The sequence below is a fragment of the Lampetra planeri genome, chromosome 50, assembly GCF_965212315.1.
Source record: "Lampetra planeri chromosome 50, kcLamPlan1.2.h2, whole genome shotgun sequence".
Taxonomy (NCBI): Eukaryota; Metazoa; Chordata; class Hyperoartia; order Petromyzontiformes; family Petromyzontidae; genus Lampetra; species Lampetra planeri.
Window position 1 is genome coordinate 2,934,541 of NC_136156.1, and position 19,319 is coordinate 2,953,859.

At 45.1% G+C, this 19,319-nt stretch overlaps 2 protein-coding genes and 2 non-coding genes across 4 annotated transcripts; 3 read left to right on the plus strand and 1 right to left on the minus strand.

The window, feature by feature from the left end:
* Positions 1-436: 436 nt before the first annotated feature.
* Positions 437-7,736, plus strand: RPS4X (ribosomal protein S4 X-linked). The gene is made up of 7 exons (XM_078616392.1): positions 437-524; positions 1,748-1,825; positions 2,833-3,013; positions 4,294-4,391; positions 5,585-5,756; positions 6,611-6,768; positions 7,497-7,736. Exons 1-7 carry the CDS (start codon positions 522-524, stop codon positions 7,596-7,598), a joined length of 792 nt encoding a protein of 263 aa, XP_078472518.1. The 5' UTR covers positions 437-521; the 3' UTR covers positions 7,599-7,736.
* LOC144734302 (small nucleolar RNA SNORA16B/SNORA16A family) lies at positions 2,240-2,381 on the plus strand. The gene has a single exon (XR_013588501.1). It is a non-coding gene; the product is annotated as a small nucleolar RNA SNORA16B/SNORA16A family (small nucleolar RNA).
* On the plus strand, positions 3,488-3,619 carry LOC144734303 (small nucleolar RNA SNORA16B/SNORA16A family). Its single transcript, XR_013588502.1, has one exon. It is a non-coding gene; the product is annotated as a small nucleolar RNA SNORA16B/SNORA16A family (small nucleolar RNA).
* A 6,623-nt stretch (positions 7,737-14,359) lies between the features above and the next one.
* LOC144734128 (uncharacterized) lies at positions 14,360-18,032 on the minus strand. The gene is made up of 2 exons (XM_078616196.1): positions 17,783-18,032; positions 14,360-16,365 (listed from the first exon to the last, which is right to left on the minus strand). Exon 2 carries the CDS (start codon positions 16,359-16,361, stop codon positions 15,570-15,572), a length of 792 nt encoding a protein of 263 aa, XP_078472322.1. The 5' UTR covers positions 16,362-16,365; positions 17,783-18,032; the 3' UTR covers positions 14,360-15,569.
* Between the last annotated feature and the right edge of the window lie 1,287 nt (positions 18,033-19,319).

A 19,319-nucleotide genomic window follows, 5' to 3' on the forward strand; every position in this document is an offset into this window, starting at 1 on the left:
TGTTAATTGAATTCAACTGACGAATGAAATGAATGAATTAGACTAATGAATGAAATGTATTAATTCGGCTGACGCATTAAATCAATTAATTATACTAATGATTTAAATTAATTAATTCGACTGGCGAATGAAATTAAGAAATTCGACTGACGAATTAAATGAATGAATTATAATTCTAGATTTGAAGCTTTCGTGACTTGATGCAGCTAATCTGGCTGTGACGGTCCCACCTAATGACGAGACTTGTGTTGCCTCCGAAACGTCGTGATTTTCATTGTTTTATTTTATTATTTTAAATTTCATTTTTTACCTACGTGACTTTACCGAAAGAATTAAGAGTATGAATGAACTGAACTAATGAATGAAATTAATTAATTCGACTGACGAATGAAACGCGTGAATTCCGACTGACGAATGAAATGCTTTGAATGAAGTCGACGGAGGCGTGGCCACGAGGAGGGCTCACGTGACGTCGCGCGGCATTGTGGGAGAGTTTGTCCTTTCCCTCTTCGCCTCGCAAGATGGTGGGTCGCGCTGCGCGCCGGTCTCCCATCGTCGGCTTCGCAATCCGACTCAATCCTCGCCTTTCGCTTCGCTAATCTCGCCACAAATGTTTCCGTGAGCTCCGTTGAGTTGCCGCGCGCGCGCCCGTGCTACTATTTGTTTCGTTATCGGATATATTTCGATAGATATTTTGAGTTGTCCGGCAGCTAATGCCGGGGAAGGGTGGTGGCAGTGGTTAAAAAAATGACTCTCACGTTATGAATGAAACTAACGAGCTTACAATGTCTTGTTTAAGATGCTGATGTGTTCAAATTATCTGTACCTAGATAAGTTTCGTAATTTTGTCGGTGGTTGGTTCGGTATTAAAGAGTAAGAGAATCGCGGCCTAGTCGGGCGGGCTTCACTTGAGATTGTTCGTAAGACCACGTTGCTCATTACATTAATAGGTACAAATCGCGTTAGTTAAGAACTAGGGCTGTTAAAATGTAACTTCGCTTTTAAAATACGCTTGTCTTATAAATACTGTATAAGCGAACAAGTGCCTTGTATACGCGTGTTGGTTAAGTTGCGTTACGAAATGTCTTTAAGTGGCTTTGTAACGTAGGCCCGTAGCCTATTTCATTCCAAGTAAATTTTGTAACTTTATAATTTTTTTTATTTTCATAAAATGGTGTCCCTGAAGTCGTCCAGCGCGAATTGGCCACTGTAAGGTTTTAAATAGATTATAACTAAATCTAATGGTCATTTATATGTATTGCTTCGCGTTAGTTTATTCCTCTTTATGTATATCATGCTGCTTTTCGTGGAAAAGTTGGGTAAATTAAAGTTTTAAAGTGGTTCAATGCTAGATGCCAAAAAATAACTGCATGAAAAGTTTCGTTTACCCAAGTCATTGTAAAGGATAATTTTTAATCGTTAAGTGTTCTATGCAACCAGCCATAGGAACTGCATCTAAATGTCCCCCAGCCCTTTGGTCAATTCACTGCTGGATGAAGGCCTCTTAATTGAACCGTGCGCGACTGGTCAGGGTTAATTGACCATAATTATCAACCACGTTGCTCAGTGTAGGTTGGATGAAGACGTGAGAGAATGTATTGCAAGTGTGTATGTTAATGCACTGCCCGCTGCTGAAAACGCTGGTAGTCGTCGACACAACTTAGGCCGGCTCCCGCCCGACTATTATTGATCAAATTGACTTTTCGAGTGGATTAATGTTGTCTTGTGTTGTTCATCGTCTGGCTAGGCCCGAGGACCGAAGAAGCACCTGAAGCGCTTGGCAGCGCCCAAGCATTGGATGCTGGACAAGCTCACGGGCGTGTTCGTAAGCGCCTGCATCACGACCACCACCAACAGCCACGCACATGGTCCTAACAAAGCATGAACAATCGCCTACATGATTAAAAGTACATTTAGTCGTGACGCTCGTTTCGATAGGGGGGGGTAGTTCTGTAATGCCATGTTTAGTTGGTTACATTGTAATGACCTCAGGATGTGAGAGACGACACCAGAGTATCTGGACATTTTTGAGCCGAAAGGTTGCCAACGAAGTTGACGCAAAGAAAGTTGATTAATTAACAGTGGGATTGCCTTAACCAGAAAGTGAATACAGTTTAGATGGTGTGAGTTTAACTTATACTCACTGTATGACAACTGCAAAAAACGATTAGAACGTTTGGGCAGCCGTTAAACTTTCGTGTTGCCGATATTGCCTGAATACTTTATTCATCTCTAACAAGTACGGCCCTCTCGAAGCCGCATTTGGCTGCTTCTGTGCCAAATAGTGGTCAATAAGGTGCCAACAGCAAAGTGTTGACACGACGGTCGCCGCCTGCCTGCAGTCCGTGGCTTTGGTGGCAACTTTACGGTGAACTACATTCACTCGCGAAGCGGACGAAAACTGAATTTGGTGGAAGCGTTTAGAGAATTTCGCCGCTCCAGATTCCCACGTGATAAGCCGCTTCGTTAAGCTATCATTTGTGGCCAGGTCGCTTCTGAGAAGATATACAGAGTAGCTCAGTGGGCCTTACCTGGTAAAATAAAAAAAAATGTTTACAGTTAAATAGTTTTACACGAGACCTTTAAGATTGTGCATGATCCCGATATTCCATTCATTTTAAAAGAATCATCTGTTGTGTTTAAACGTATTTTATAAATTGGTATCATGGGCACAGAGGCAAGGCTATTTTTCTATCGTCTTGTCCCTGTAGTTTGAATAATAGAACCGCTAATCAGGTAGAGTAAATAGATTCTGGAATCTGATGGTCCCGGCTCTCTAATGTCTACAATGGAGGCAAATGAGAAGTCTTAACGCTGCGTGTGCACGGGCAGGCACCACGACCGTCGACGGGCCCCCACAAGCTGCGTGAGTGCCTGCCGCTCATCATCTTCCTGCGCAACCGCCTCAAGTATGCACTCACGGGCGACGAAGTGAAGAAGATCTGCATGCAGCGCTTCATCAAGGTGGACGGCAAGGTGCGCACGGACAGCACCTACCCGGCTGGATTCATGGGTACGCAGCGCCAATCCCCCCCCCAGCCTTGACATGGTCACCTGGGGGTGTTTGGCTATAGACTGGAGGATTTTCATGGGGTCCTCCACACTGATTTTTAGAAGGGGGCATTGGTATAGCTAACGTTAATTTATTCAAGTCTTAACCAACACGCAAGGGGAGTGGTTATAATGTTTGTAATCGTGTGGCAAATTTGGTGTCAATTGCAATTGTAATTTGTAACGAATTGCAATCACAAAGTAATCGAACCCAAAAAAAACCTGTATGCACAAAGTAATTGTTATACAAGGTAGCAATGTTTCTGTAGCTGAACCCATGTGTGATAGCACATACTTGGAAATCACATTGGACTATTGTTCTTTTTCCATTTTAGAAAGAACAGTTTTGTATGCAAACCATTTGAGTGTGTAAATACACAAGACAATGCACGAATTGAAATACAAAATGCCATAATGTGCATTACCCTGGCCCTAATAGAGCCCGCGTTTGAGCTGTTCTTGTGCCTTGTGCGGTCAATAAGGTGCCTATAGCAACGTGTTGATACGACGGTCGCCGCTTGTCTTTATTCATGTGGCTTTGGTGGCAACTTTACGTTCAACTACATTCTCAGCTGTCGTCTTGAAGTTCGTTTCTGGAAAGAGAATTAGAGATTAAAGCTCTACAGTTTATTACTGCTGTAAAATTCATGGCTTGGTATAACAGACTAGTTGGATGGTTTGTGAAGGCTATGGATCCTCACGTATCCTCTTTCAGCTTAAACTGCTTATAAACACAGAGGAATTGCATCGTTACATTACACTTATGGGGTGGAAGACGGAGGGTAACATCGAATACAAGCTCACTTCGGATATACGCTCACCCACCGTTCCTCACAGGGGGTGCGTTGTAGCTTCTACTGTAACTCTAAATTCTGTTGATTTTTACACTCTTTTTATTAACTTGTAACTCAATTTTATCTTGTAACTCAATTTTAACCCACTTCCCAATGTGGTATCGACTGCAATCTTTGTATACTTATGTCATACTGATGACAATACTATATTCTATCATTAAAAATATAAATTATATATTTTTTAACATTATTATTAATATGTTGTGTTTTGGCTTGGGTCTAATTGTCCACACTCAACTGACGTTGGCTGTAAATGACCACAGCCCCTTACGTTGTGGCAAGCTTTGGGGCCACTTCCTGGAGTCGTGGAGTTCTGCCATTACGAGTGTGATTAAAAAAAAGTTTTTTTAAATATAACTTATTTTGTTTTGTCCGTGACTCGTAACAGACGTGATCACCATCGAGAAGACCGGAGAGCACTTCCGCCTGATCTACGACACGAAGGGCCGCTTCGCCGTTCACAGAATCACAGCAGAGGAGGCCAAGGTGGGCATTGCATCACTCGGCCCCCACCCATTGTGTCGTACACATGTGCGTGGAACATAGTTGGCTTTGTTATTTTTTCTGCTCTAAATAGATGAATTAATAAGGCGTAGCAGCCAATGGATGGAATTTGCTTGTGTGCAGATGCTAGGTGGGTGTTTGACTGCGTAGAAGATGACATTGACATAGGTCGGCCTTCATCTAGAATTAGGTTGAGCACGGCTGATGGTGATTAGGCTGTAGAGATCTCGTCATATAAAGTACATTTTTGTTGGAAGCAGCTGTGTTGGATGGTGGGACAGCAATAGAACTGGGAATACCATAATTCTGCATGGAAACCAAGGGCTGTAGCCTTTTTGAGTGACTACTGCTCTCCAACTACATGCTACAGCAATGTGAGGGGACTTTAACCAATCAGATTTGTATCTGCGGTGGCTACGCATCCCCTCTATAGAACGCACTAAGTTATCAGTATATTGCTGATGAGCTTTTGAAGCTTGATTATAATTATTAGCGCACGTAATTGGGCACGTACTTTATACGACATTTTTTATACGATACGCATGTGTGCAGATAAGCTGATGTTTCACGTGAGAATTATATGCACACTTTATGACCTCATCTTGGATTGCGGGCTATTAAAATAATCATTTGTGAAGCACTTTTTACCGACAGATAAAATAACATTTCATCAGCCATAAGTCCATGTGGATCAATGCTCTTGGGTAGTATTAATTTAAGAAGGCAAAGTTTTGAACAGATTTGAATTGCTCAACCTCCAGAACTCAAAATCCATCCATGGATTAAGGGAAGAGCATTCGTCCAAGAAGACCTTTCAACTGACGGACCCAAATGTTACTTTATTACACACATCATTGGTCCTTCAGGCAATGACATTTATGCATCTGCTCTATGCTTCATTGATGTGGCATTCAATACATCAGCCTCTTACCGTAATCTATGGTTTACAGTCCGTTGTTTACCTTGTGTTTTGAAGCAAAAGTTGGGTACGCATCTTGTAACTCTTTGTGACCGGATTTGTCTGGTGCATCTAACTTTTTGGAGCCCCTTGCAATGACGAGAATATGGTGTGTTTTTTGTCTGTTATAATGTGGTAGTTTAGAGTGGTAGGTTTCTGCATATATTTTTTGTGTGAGAACTGTTTTTAACGCGTTGTTTGTGGTGGCTCTGTGCAGTACAAGTTGTGCAAAGTGAAGAAGGTTCGCGTGGGAACCAAGGGGATCCCCTTCCTGGTGACGCACGACGCTCGCACCATCCGCTACCCTGATCCCCTCATCAAGGTCAACGACACCATCCAGCTCGACTTGGAGACTGGCAAAATCACTGACTTCATCAAGTTTGACACCGGTAAAACTCAGCGCGGTTACTGAGCACAGGCCCAAAACACCAAGCTACCAGCAGCGAATGACGCTATTAATGAAGGTGTAGTAATATTTACGAGTAAATGCATTTATTGAATTGAACAAGGCTGCTGGAACTTTGGGAAATACAAAGTTAAGCAGTGTGAGGAACGTTTGAAAGATACATGTTTTAACCAGTATGGTGGTTGAACATTGGATAGAGGAAATACAAGTGGTCGGCCTGTTAAGCTGCAAAAAAAATCTGTATCAGTCCCAATATTAACTTGGAAGAAACAATTGTGGTAAGATTCACTTTTCAAAATATAATCTGTAATGAAAAAGCGCAAGACTTTTTTTAACACAATCCAAGAGGCTTAAAATAATAGTCTTTCTGACGTCTACATGGGCGTAAGTGAAATCTCGACAATAACACTTGTCAAACATTAAATTCTATTACCTCATTAAATAATCTGACTCATAGTCAAGAGCCTAGGTATGTGTATAGAATATGACTTTGCAGTTGCATCTAATTTTTATTCTAAATAAATGCGTCATTCGCTATCACAGAATTGTTCTTGATATTTCATGGGTCTCTACTTGTTTGGCATGTATACGATGAGTATCTGGTGGCCGTATTCTGCTCGGACTGATGATGATATCTTTTTGTCGGTGACTGTTTGGATGACACTGCGGATATGGGGCTGAGGTCTGGCAGAAATAAGACTGAATCACCATAAAGCAAAACAAAAAACAATTACATTGAATTCATTATGTCGAATTAATTAAGTTTAGTTTGGTGGGGGTTTGGGTTCCTTTGACGTTTCAGTTCATTTTCCACTTACGTTTTACGTGCACCTGCAGGAAACCTATGCATGGTGACCGGCGGCGCCAACTTGGGGCGTATTGGCGTGATCACCAACCGCGAGCGCCACTTGGGTTCGTTCGATGTGGTGCACGTCAAGGACGCGAACGGGAACACGTTCGCCACCCGCCTGGGAAACATCTTCGTCATCGGCAAGGTGAGGCACGCAGAGAAGTCGGTCTTGGTGCACTCCCAAGCCCAGATGACGATTTGTTCGCCGTTATTAAACATGGTCTCGAGTGTTATTTGTCATGCGCATTGCCATGTGGGAAAACGGGGGGGTGGATGTGCTTTACACTTGAAGCATAAATATACATCAATGGAATTTAGTTGTTATGGACCGATGATGATATTTTTTAATTGGTGACTTTTTGGATGACACTGCGGATATGGGGCTGAGGTCCATTAGAAAGATAAATTCCACTGTGTTTTACTTAAACTTAACTTTAGCAGTATCAGTCGTGTAATCAAGGCTTTACTAATAAGCTGGACTGCCAATCAACTTTTTGTATGTATTTAGAGTTTAAAAAAGTTTTCATCCTTAAAAACCTTAGTTTTATCCTGTGACCATTATTCCATACACATCATACTTTAATAGAGAAATATGAATTGATTCAGACCTTGTAATGCCTGCACTTGGAAAGCAATACCTCCCATAAACACAAATCTGTTAACTAAGCAGATATAACCATAACTCCTTTCTCTTAATAACAATATCATACAGCAATTGATTAAGCATGCGAACAAAACTGGTCCAGGTTTTGACCTTGGTCTCGGCTTGTTGAAATACTGTTGGTTTACATGTTATATTGACAACACACTTCTAATATACAATGTTGACTATGCTCCTTATTGCCCACCCCACCGCGCCTATTCGGTGATCAGGGCCAGAAGCCGTGGGTGTCTCTGCCACGTGGCAAGGGCATCCGTCTGACGATTGCCGAGGAGAGGGACAAGCGGTTGGCTGCCAAGCAGGTGGCCAGCTAAACGGCCTGCTGCTGCTGCAACAGCATCTCTCTCCGTTCAGCCACCCACAGCAACACTTCTTGGCATCGTCTACTTGTTGTCGCTTGCTTTGTCAAAAGATCTTGTATAGTGCAAGAGGCAATAAAAGAGTTCCCAACATTGCTGTTGTTGGTACTTGTGTTTTGTTGGCAATTGGTATTCGTGCGTGTTATGTTTAGCTGGTAGAAGAATTGGTGTTCACCTCATTCTGCTGTATATTCATGGACGGATGCATTGCACCAGTTTTGTTCTGGGTCATGTATAGTATATTGCATTACATTCCGTAATTTAGATAACTAATAAACATTACATTTAAAAAATCAAATGTGTTTTCCGAATTAGTGCATAGTTGTAAGCAGCAGGGTTGGTTAGGTGTGGATGGCACACGGGAATTGTTTCTGATGTTGGATGTGGGTGACCTCACAAAGGTGTTTATTCCTGGCTCGCCAGCCGAAGAGGAATCCAGGCAGGAAACTCGCCATCAAAGTGTTGTAATACAGTATGGTCTTAAACGAAAAGCACAATCGTTCCTTAATATGGCAATATTGAACTCTGATCTTTCCTCTAATTGTTTCTGTATTTGACGGGCCAGTATTAATATGGTTGCATAAAATGGACAATGCAAGTACTGCTGATGGCTTGGAAGTTATCCAAAAACGAAATAAACTAAATTACCTGAGACTTGGGTCGTAGCGTCCTCCAATCTTGAAAGGATTGATTTTTTAAAATCCTTTACATTAAGTTCACTTGCGCGCTTACGACCGTGCAAATCTTTCGGTTGTTTTTTAACCCACTTCCTGTGATCCAATCGAGCTGACATTTTGCACAGACTCGTGCGTGACAATTTATTTTCGTGAACATTTTTTCCAAAATTTTACACTTTAGGAAAAAAATTATATTTAATTACCAATTGCTTAATGGTGGCAGGCAATCATCTGACCCATAATGTGGCAGCCATCTCAAGCCAGAGGACGAGAGGACTCTAGCCGCCACGCATATAAAGGATTTATAGTGAAAAACTTTGTTTTTACGGGTTAATTTTTTAGTATCGTGACGATGCATATAGATTTTGCAGCAGGGTTCATTGCCATCACAGGGCAGTGCAATAACTACGCATCGTCTTTGTTCCCAGCCTTCAACCTGCAATGGCCAGTGTGGTACAGGAATGTAATACATGTCAACCCCTTAGTGCCTACCTCATTACAGGCCAATTGAGATATTATTGGTCACCCCGTGCACTTGTAAATCCCATCGTTAATCCTACAAAGTCCCATCACAAGGGAGAAACAATTTATTTTGCCCGTATTGAAACGGCTGTACGGCAAATGGACCTGAATTAAATTTCCCTGTACAAGAATATGAGTAAACCGTATGGGTTGACGGATAAATAATCACGGCGTTGGGAGGCCCTCATTTAGGGGTGAAATGACAATGGTTGCACAAGTCCATTGATAAAAAAAATTCTAGGGATAAGTCGTTGAACCTGCCAAGTGTTGACTCCACGCTTTATCGGTATAAATTGCACAATGTAACCACAATATTGTAAATGCTGTTTGGCATTGTAAGTTGATTCTGTGGTCAACCTCATTTTAATTTATAGTTAATAATTTGACTTAACAAGGACGGTAATGCAAATTGTTTAGATGAGTCGCTTAAAAGCATTTTCAGGCTGAAAGTGGCTGAACAGATTAATTTATTTGGTGCACGTGCGTTGCATAACACAATCTCCCAACTAGATCGCATCGACGTCTGACCTCTGCTATGGAGGAGGGTAATTGACTTTCCCGCACCTCCGATTAGCATGTTTAGTACGGTGTGAAAGAAGTTCAACATACATTGCCTCGAAACGTCACCTATTATATAATTTGTCCTGCTTGGGACTTATTTACGAATGCGGTTAAGTTATTAAAGCCCACAATTGCGTAAAGTGAAACCGGTGTGCAACACGGTATATTTGACACCGTAATATGTATATTAAAAACAAAGGCACGTGGCATAATTTATCTGCTTATCTTCTGGATCGCTTGGTAGATCGGAATTGGGCACGTTGAATAGTAGTAACAGTCATATCTCGTGCCGAGTTTTGATATATCCCAACTGCTATTAGGCCCTGGGTATAGAAGCAATGGCTTGATTGCATTGGTCACAGAAAGCCAATGTAGCAAATCAACTCAAATGACGAGCAGAGGATGCTATAAATGTGACAAAGTCAGCAACTCGGACGTTCAGGAACAGAGCATGGCAAGAAACTCGGCCTTGAAAGAGAAAATGTGTAATAGGTGCCATATTTGTGAAATGGCCCTTCTTAAATGTACTATGAAAGAAGGGCTATTGGGTTTTCACACATTGCCACACGAATTTCATAATCAGAATATTTCTTGAAACCGGAGGAATCCGATGAGCTATGAAGCTCTTTTTCACTAATGTCCAGTAGGGGGCGGATCAAAATTTGCTCTCCGGATGAATAAAAGATTGACACCATACCCCCGCAGTTAACAATCAAGAACTCAATTGGGTTCAACGCAACATCGTGGGGTGGGTGGGGGTCATTAACCCTCATTCAGGATAGGAACAGCGCATTTCTACAGGACAGGGCATTTATCTTTATTGTTTTGTTTAAACGTGCAGTCCAGGATTAAACATGGTGATTGTGATAAATGCAACTGTGTTGAGGTTCACTTGCCTCCGACCACGCAAATGTTGCATCGCCTCGATGTTGGCATCAACGGCACTGACTGCAAATGATTAACCTCTTCTGGACCTTCAACCCCGTGAGCCAAGACGCCGAAGACGTCGACGCAGCAGCAAAAACCACGGTTTAAACTCTACGCCTCTGCTCCATCGTGGTGAAATATGGACAAACAACCCATAAAAATTATAACCTAAAAATTCTGTTGGGTAAAAAAATAGTTGTAGACGCCACGTGCACTTTGCAGGACCTCAATGCTGCTATACTCGCGTTACATTTGACGATAATGCACCCACCAGTGGTGGAAATGGGCCGGGACGCCGTGGTGCAAGTAAAAATCTGAACCCCGCCTTTTACTTATTTATTTTACTCACAGACCCCCATCTAGACTAACAGACACGCGCAGAAACCCACAAAAACCCACAGACACGCGCAGAAACCCACAGACACGCACAGAAACCCACAGACACGTTCAGACACCGACATACGTGCACAGAGACTCACAGACACGCTCAGAGACCCATATACGCGCGCAGAGAACCACAGACACGGAAAGAGACCCACAGGTCAGCTCAGACACCCACAGACACGCACAGAAACCCACAGACACGCACAGAAACCCACAGACACATCCAGACACCGACATGCGCGCACAGAGACCCACAGACACGCTCAGAGACCCATATACGCGCGCAGAGAACCATACACTTATAGAGACGCACAGGTCAGCTCAGACACCCACAGACGCGCACAGAGACCCACAGACACGTATAGAGACCCACAGGTCAGCTCAGACACGCACAGACGCGCGCACAGAGACCCACAGATACATACAAAGACCCACAGAGACACACACGGAGCGAAGCTCCAGCTCGTCCCCCTCCTCAGATCTAGTGGGGGTGGGGGAATAATTTACGAGTTCCCCCAGTAATTTATTCCATTTTCAGCCCTGTTCATCACACTGCTTCGTCCGGGTTGGTGCAGGCGAGAATATCCACGAATTGCTGTTCTGTCATCAGTCAGCAGGTGGCGGTCGAGATCTGTGATGGCTCACAAAGGACGTGGGCGTATGGCTTTATTGAATAGAACAAAACCTTACATTCTTAAGCAAATAAAGACTCCTTTATATCCTCAACAATGCCTTTGTAATCTATAGGCAAGCGTGCAGCGTTTTCATTTAATCTGTGAACAATCTGTTTTCACAAAGTTACCCAATCTGATGATGTTGTCGAGGACAAAACACATTCTTTTGTTAAATTGTATTTGTATCACGGGTCCCGTGGTGTATAGTACCGTTTATTATTCACTCCATCACTCTGGCCTCTCTAACTCTGTTATGAAGAAGGGATATTGCCCATAACGTCACTGATTATATTTTTTTCCTCTTTAAAAAGTCAGTGATTTTGCTGCTCAAGTGAGCATTGTTGCAGTACTCCCCCAAGTCGGTGGTGGAAATTCCACATTACTATGGTGGGGAGAAGTATATATCCGTTGGACAACCGCTGTTGCCTTCCCCCCCACACATTGGTATTCACTTTCCTCTTCAAGGGCAGTGCTTTTGAAGAATGTGCTGATTTTTTGGATAAAATGCCTTTTGTAGGCCTCTTAGCATTGTTTTTGGATCTGAATTTCACTGTACAGTTGTTTGTGGCTTGTTGACCCCCCCCCCGCCAGGTGACCTTTGCAAAAGAGAACCCTTTGTCTCAGATGTGTGTCATCTGTTGACATAATGACACTAAAATCATAAATACTAATTTTAACCTAACATTCACTTTTAGATAGTGTAGCGCTTTGAGCGTTGGGCAGTAATTATTCCCACGTTTATAAAGACCGCATGTTTTAAAATTAAACAATATTAGACGGTATCTGCGTAATCATTATAGTCGAGTACTACCCGGAATGGAGCTGTGGTTTAGTAGTTCTCTGAGCTATGAACCCAGCCACCTGAGTTTTTGACTCCAGGAAATGATAGGTTTCCGGCGTGCACTGTTCCTCTGATGTGATGGGGTTTTTCCGAGTCATTTACAGGGTTGGTTCCAGGCAGGAAAGGTCTACGTCAGTGGCGAATTACATCCGAACTCATCCTGAGGCTATCCAAAACTGACCAGCGTACTGAATTCTCACGGGACCGTTTTGTGCCAGTATGAAAGTACGAAAAATAAGAATAGGTTGTACTCTTTTCGACAATATAACAGGTTATTGGTTCTTTCGGTAAAGTCACGTAGAAGGGAAATAAAACAATAAAATAAAATAACTTTTTTTATAAAATTAAACATAAAAAAATATTTTATGTTTTATTTGTATTATTTCCCTTCTACGTGACTTTACCGAAAGAACCAAGAAGATGAATCCCTGCAGTCACGAAAGCTTTTTGCAAGGAATCAAGTCTGCATTAACCACACGTACTTGTGGTGAGCATGCAAACAAACATGTTCTCATAATATATGCATTGTCTTTGAAACGGATTGGCCTACACGAGACAGCTTTCTTTAATGCAGACTTGATTCCTTGAAAACGGTATTTAGTTGGTGTTTGAACATCTTAACAGCTGTTTGGTTTCCAAAAAGGGTAAACACTATTCTTAATTTTCGTACTGAATTATGGCCTAATCCTAACCCTATGAGCAACATGGCACGACCGAGGCAGGTGAGCCTCCAAGCACGGTTCACAAAATCAATTGTTAAATCCTGGCCGCGTATTTAAATAAAAGATAAATGCCGTCCTGTAGAAATGCGTTGTCCCCACCTCGAATGAGGGTTCATGACCCCCCACGATGTTGCATTGGTAGCCCATTAAATCCCGAACTGTTAACTGCGGGGAATTGGTGTCAATCTTTTATCTGGAGAGCAACATTCCTATGGTAATGTGCTAATCTCACCGCTTACAAATGTGTTTACATTCAGGAGGGTACATTAAACTAACCCAAACCAATCTTACGAACGCGTGCATTACAAAACGCTTTTCAACAGACCTGTTAATTTACCTGGTGTTTATTTACGTGTAGAACTCGAGTGAAGAATCAGCGGCAAAATTATTTGCATATTGTCTCCGTTTGCTTTGGCTCATTTTTAACTGGGTAAAGTCCTTCGTAACACAACTTTACACCAGTTTGCCTCCGATTAGATCATCTTTATAAACGGTTAGAATGCTGCCACTTTAAATCTTGGTCAAAAAGCATGAAAAAGCCTACCACCTAACTACGATTAAGATCTCTTTGCAGTCCCAAACGTACAAAAATTAAGGTAATGATGTTCTGTATTTACCCCAAGAAAGTTTAATCTTCAAGACGTTCTCGGGCGAGTCCCAAATTGAGACCAATAAATGTTGCCAACGAGTAATTCTTCATCATTGGATGAGGCCAGATTATCCAGAAACCCCAGCCACGCATACAAGGCGATAGCACTGAAAAGCACGGCACAGATAGATTCAACAACGCCACTACTGTACTTCCAGCTCGCTGCCCAGTTTTGGAATTTAACAAATATTTACGTGATCCAACTTCTCCCCTCCCCCCCCTACTGGGTTCACATGTGCACACCACCACTCGCGTAGTGTAAACCCCTACGAGGGAAAATCTACGATTAACAAGTTGAGTAAAGTGCATTACATAAAGTGGGACCACAGCGACAGTAAAATGCTCAAGCCGAATATTTTCTCACCCCACTGGTTTGGGGTGAGGTGGGGAAAGAAGGGGTCTCCAGCCACGGGCCTCTCAAGAGAGCTGCTTAGACTCAACGTTGGCCAAGTGGTCTTGGACGTAGCCACACTAAACCAAAACGATCTGCCAAGTATTGTACCCATTTCCACTGCTGGCTGGACACGTCCTCGCGTCTGTCAGGACTGTATAAACACGGATTTAAAAATAACTCCCATTTATTTGAAACTGGTTCGCCGGGTAAGTTGAACCGGGTAATTCTGGATTGCAATTCCAGGGTGCTAACCAATAACCAGCCACGGTGAAATCACAACAGGTGACCAAGTGAACAGCCTTCAACGGTTCCCACACATACCAAGCCACGCCAACAGGGGGCAGCAACAGACCGCACACATGGCCTTAAAAAAACAGTTTTCTTTAATGTTTAAAGAGAAAACGTAAAGTACAGTGGCTCATAATTTAAAAGTTATTACTTTACAAAACGACGAATATTCGTTGTACATTGTGCAGGGCGCGCAGCAGGCAAAATGTACAAGTGTTTTAAGTGGTCTTGCAAAATTGAAGCACAGAAAAAAAATGTCCAACCTTTGTAATGTACGCATTTCGGGTCGGCCGACGCGGCAGATTTAATTTAACATCTTCAAAATACAATTGGGAGGCCATTTCTTAAAAAAACCACGTTTCAACAAAGGCTTCCACTCAAAATCAAATGCAATACATCGAACCAAAAAAAAAATGTACACAACCTTGAAAAAAATGAACGGATTAAAAAAAAAACGTGTATCTCCTTCACACATTTTCGTCTAAACGTTTGAAAAGCAAAAGATCAATGCTGTCGAAGTTTGCGTTTTCTTGAAAGGAAAAAAAACACCACATGCGATGGAGTTTTTGTTGTCGTTTACGAATTAAAACCGCTTGGAATCATAAAAATTCGTGCGTGGCTTACGCATGGGATGGGGTGTGGGCGCTGTCGCCAATAAATATGGGGCTTCTCACTTGCTCCTGATGAAAGGTCAAAAAGACCTCTGAACAAAAGCTACAAAAATCTTCAGTCGGGAGGCAAGGGGGGGGGGTGTGAATTAATCAGCACACGCGTACATGTTTTGCAAGTTCTCACACCCTCAAAATAGAGGGCGAACTTCAGAAAAGGATTCGTTTTTTGCCGTCAATTAACAGTTATTCAACTTGCAACAGGATGCCCCCCCGTACCCCCCACCACCATCCCACAGGCAATATTGTTGTTATTGTTGATGCGAGCACAAGGAGGACGTCACTCTCAAGGGGGGTGCCAAGACGCGGCCTCAAAACTCCCAAAATAAAATCGCACTGGACGCGTTTCAATTTACAAGTCTTGCGAAAAACGCACAAATGAATTGGTTTACCTTTATTACTTTTTAATTTACTTTTTTTGCACAAAGTCCTTGAAGTATAATATATTTGTATGTATAGGTGGATGGAAGGGGAGGGGGGCTATGTATAATGAACTGGGGGGGGGGGAGAAATCGGTGGGTTGTGGATGCAGAGAGATGACAAAGATCAAGGTCCTGGCAACGGCGCCAAAAGTCGAAATAAAAAAAAGCCCCGCACAGAAGAAAAAAAAAACTCTTCATCAGTGGGCATACACTCCAGACAGAAAGTCAACCTCATCTTGACCCAACCACAACTCCGGCAACTCTTGCACACGGTCCAGACCCAGCTCCAACACGAGCGACATCAGAAGCTCCTCGTCCAAGGCATCCGCATTTGGCATCGTCGCTGCGTGCGCTGCCGCCGCCGCCGCCGCCACCACTCCCGGGAAAGAGGCTCCCATGTGGCCCATCATGACGCCCCCAACGCCGCCCACGCCACCACCGCCGTGCATGGCCACGCTGTGCCCGTAGTAGCCGTGAGCTCCCACCAGCATGTGACCCGACGCAGCGTAATGCTGCGCGGCGTGCGAGAGGTGGTGACCGCCGCTCGGCAAGTGGTGCAGTTTGTGGGTATGCATCGCAGCCTGCTGCTGCTGCTGTTGTTGTTGCTGCTGATGGTGCTGCTGCAATGCATGCTGTGCGGCAGATGGTGGCGCTTGCTGGTGATGTTGCTGCTGCTGTTGCTGCTGCTGTTGTTGTAGCTGCTGCTGTTGCTGCTGCTGGTGGTGCGCGCTTAGAAAGTGTCCCGGGTGCATGCCACCGTGAGCCACAGCCATGGCCACGTTTCCGGCACCACCTCCTCCGCCCACCATGGTGTGGCCGGGTCGAACTCCCAGCTGGTGGGGCTTGCCCACCCGGCCCATGGCTCCCGGGTGGCCGCTCTGCTGGTACTGCATGCCCGGCGCGTACTGGCGGTAGGGGTAGACCGGGCCAGCCGAAGATCCCGGCAGCATCTGGTGGCTGCTGGCGGACATTATCATCGGCTCGGCCATGTCGCTGATGAGAGGCGGCGAGGATTCGAGGTCGGGAAGAGAAAAAGGAGAAGAGGGGAAGGAGGGTTTAGTTAGCAGATGCCGAGGATGATGAAGCGTTGTCTCAAACCAACAAAAGGCCGATGCGATTATTGCGAATACTCGTGCAAAACGTCTATAGAGTACACATCAGGCTACAATGCAGCCAGGAGACACGTGCATAACCACACCAACCGATTCCTCGACTGTTGATAGTGTAGTCCAGCGTTTCGACTAATCAGCACGAGGTTTATCATCATCAGCAAACGATCGATCCACCGCTGGATGACGATCTCCCGCCATCCCCCCCCCCCCCCATCCCAAAGCCACCACCATCCCTAACAATGCCGCCGAATCATTCCACCTTGCAACACGCAGCGAATTCATCGCTCCATTCACCTCGCCTTCAGACCACTCTCAATCCGATGCCGCATTCCGGTCACCAATTTCCGATATCTACAACCGCGGCAGTAGTTTTTTTTTCAAATAAAAAAACGCGTCCGAGTATGTTCTGTAAGAACGCTGCTTGCCGCGGTCCACCCAAGTCTCTAAATGTTTCACGCAGGGTTCTGCAATCATCTCACGGCGTAAATCCAGCCCTGCCCCCCCACTCATCGTCCACGTGTTTCATGAACGCGAGCGTGGAACGGCGGCCGCCAAATCGACAGCAGCAGTCCCACGACACAGCGGCTCGCGTATGGACACACGGCTAGGTACAGCTCACGGATAATAGCAGACCACCTCCCCCACCCCCCCCCGTGGTCAATTGTGATTTATTTGCAAAATTGCACGACGTCGATTATTGTAGCCATCAACCCCCACAACGGTTACCGATCTAGGAGACAAAAAACGTTTAATTTGCCATCAGCTGGACAAAATCGCCCTGTCGCTACATGGCGGCGTTGCAACTCGCTCACCCCTAAACCACACAAACATCGTCTACAAGCAAGCACCCATCCGCTCCGATTCTTTGGTGGGGGACGAGATTGGTGGGTCAACCAAACGCAGACTGCCGAGTTAAAACGCGTAGGGGACTTTCGCGACCAATATCTACACAGGTTTTTTTGCGTTAGGATCTGCATTATAGCAAACGGTTAACTCAGCCACTCGACACACAAAGCAACTGGCTACATCATCCCAGGAGCAACAGAACCACCACCACCAAACCACCAACATTCGTGCCCGCAGCAAGACTCCAACTCAACAACAGTCAACCCCGCAAGGCACCATTGTTCGCTTGTAAAGTGCCATCCCATCATCATCCTCCTCCTCCTCACCCACCCACCCGCCCGCCTCTCCCACCACAAGCACCCATGGGGACACAGTTGGATGGCCCAGTAAAAGCAATGGGGCCCCCCCAAGACAAACCCCCACACACACACAACAAGAGAAAGAAGACTCACCTCTTGAATGCGCCGTAGCCTTCCAAATCCGCGGACGTTGGAGCGCCTCGCGCGGTCGTTTTTGCTCGCGGTCTCGCCGGCCGCGTCCTACAACTCTTGGGGGTGGTGGGTAGGGGGGGGGGTGCCCCGCTTATCGCCTTCGTCGATGATATCCCTCCGCAGAGACACAAAAGGCCGACTATAACCACAACCAACACCACCACCACAGCCGCCGTGTACCACGCTACTCCACAATGAAAACAACCGCGTCCCGACTTAGTGGCTCCGCGCCTCTCCCCTTTATATACCCGAGGCGGAGAGGCGGAGGGAGGGGTGGGAAGCTAAACCCGGCTGGCGGAACACGGCGGAACGGATCGCGCTAGAACGGCGGTGCCGGACGAGGCGACGCCGACGTCGCTAGTTTCTCGCCGTCGTTTCAATCCGGCGCGCTCACCGCCGCCGCGTCGTTACGCCTCCTGCGAATGGCGCGGGTCCGTTCGTTAAAAATGATCGCCCGCGTGAAAAGGCGTCGGTTTGCGATCCGCACCAACGACTCCTCTCCGCGCTTTGCGGATTACCGCGACGCGAACGCGGGAGTTGTGGGGGAGGGGGAGCGCGCGAGCGGGGTGGGTGAGACGTGCGGCCAATGGGCGACGAGCTCGTGCCCCACGTGACCGCGACTTGGGATGTTGCTGGGCTGAGCGGGAGGTGGTCGCGCAAGCATGCACCGACACCAATCGGTTTTTTTTGTCAATGCACGCGACATACGGATATTGACTCTACCATGCACCAACTTTGCCAATGAACACTCCACAATGCCTTATGGTGTTGTTGTTGTTATGCAACTACAGCATGTGAATTGCATCCACGTCTTGTCATTCGAGATACACGGGCGGGGAGAGAGGAGGGGTGGGTTAAATAGAGGGCCATCACATGATTACACAAGTCCATTAATTGGTTTCACTGTTTGCACGCGTGCAATGTAAATGTTATGCTTGCGTATTTCCTGTTGTGTGCATTGTGGATGATGTACATTGTGTATGATATGTACATTGTGTATGATGTACACACAAACACGTTGTTGTGTCTGGCGCCAAGTCTGCCTTTTGAACATGGAAATACCTTCCTCAAGGTTATTTTCAAATGTCATCTATTGCACACACGCGCATCTTCAAAAGGTGCAGGCGCAGACTCTGCAATTGCTTGATCATGCCATGCTGGCAGAAGGGCGACTCTTCCAAATGTTGGTAGAGGTAGAAGTTCCCACACTTTACCCCACCATAGACGCCCTGCCCACCGATCGACTCACTGTGGTGGTGGTGGTGTGCCCATTTATACTGCCGAGTGGACAGACGCAGGAATTTGAAGAAACTTGCCAATTTTTGTTGACCCGGACAAGGAGATTATAGGAAGACGACCATTTACACCACTGTAGCATCACAGTGTCTCTGTGTGTGTCTAGTATATATAACAGGACATGCCCCAACAGGCTGTGAAGGCTATATGGGGGGTGGGGGGGGATCTTTGTCTTTGTTATATCCATGTAATTTGGGAGGGG

Excerpts from the sequence above, each read along its gene's own strand:
- RPS4X (XM_078616392.1), top strand. Across the intron at positions 3,014-4,293 it reads CTACCCGGCTGGATTCATGG|ACGTGATCACCATCGAGAAG; the intron begins GTACGCAGCGCC and ends GACTCGTAACAG. Across the intron at positions 4,392-5,584 it reads TCACAGCAGAGGAGGCCAAG|TACAAGTTGTGCAAAGTGAA; the intron begins GTGGGCATTGCA and ends GGCTCTGTGCAG.
- LOC144734128 (XM_078616196.1), bottom strand. The coding sequence starts at position 16,361 with ATGGCCGAGCCGATGATAATGTCCGCCAGCAGCCACCAGATGCTGCCG.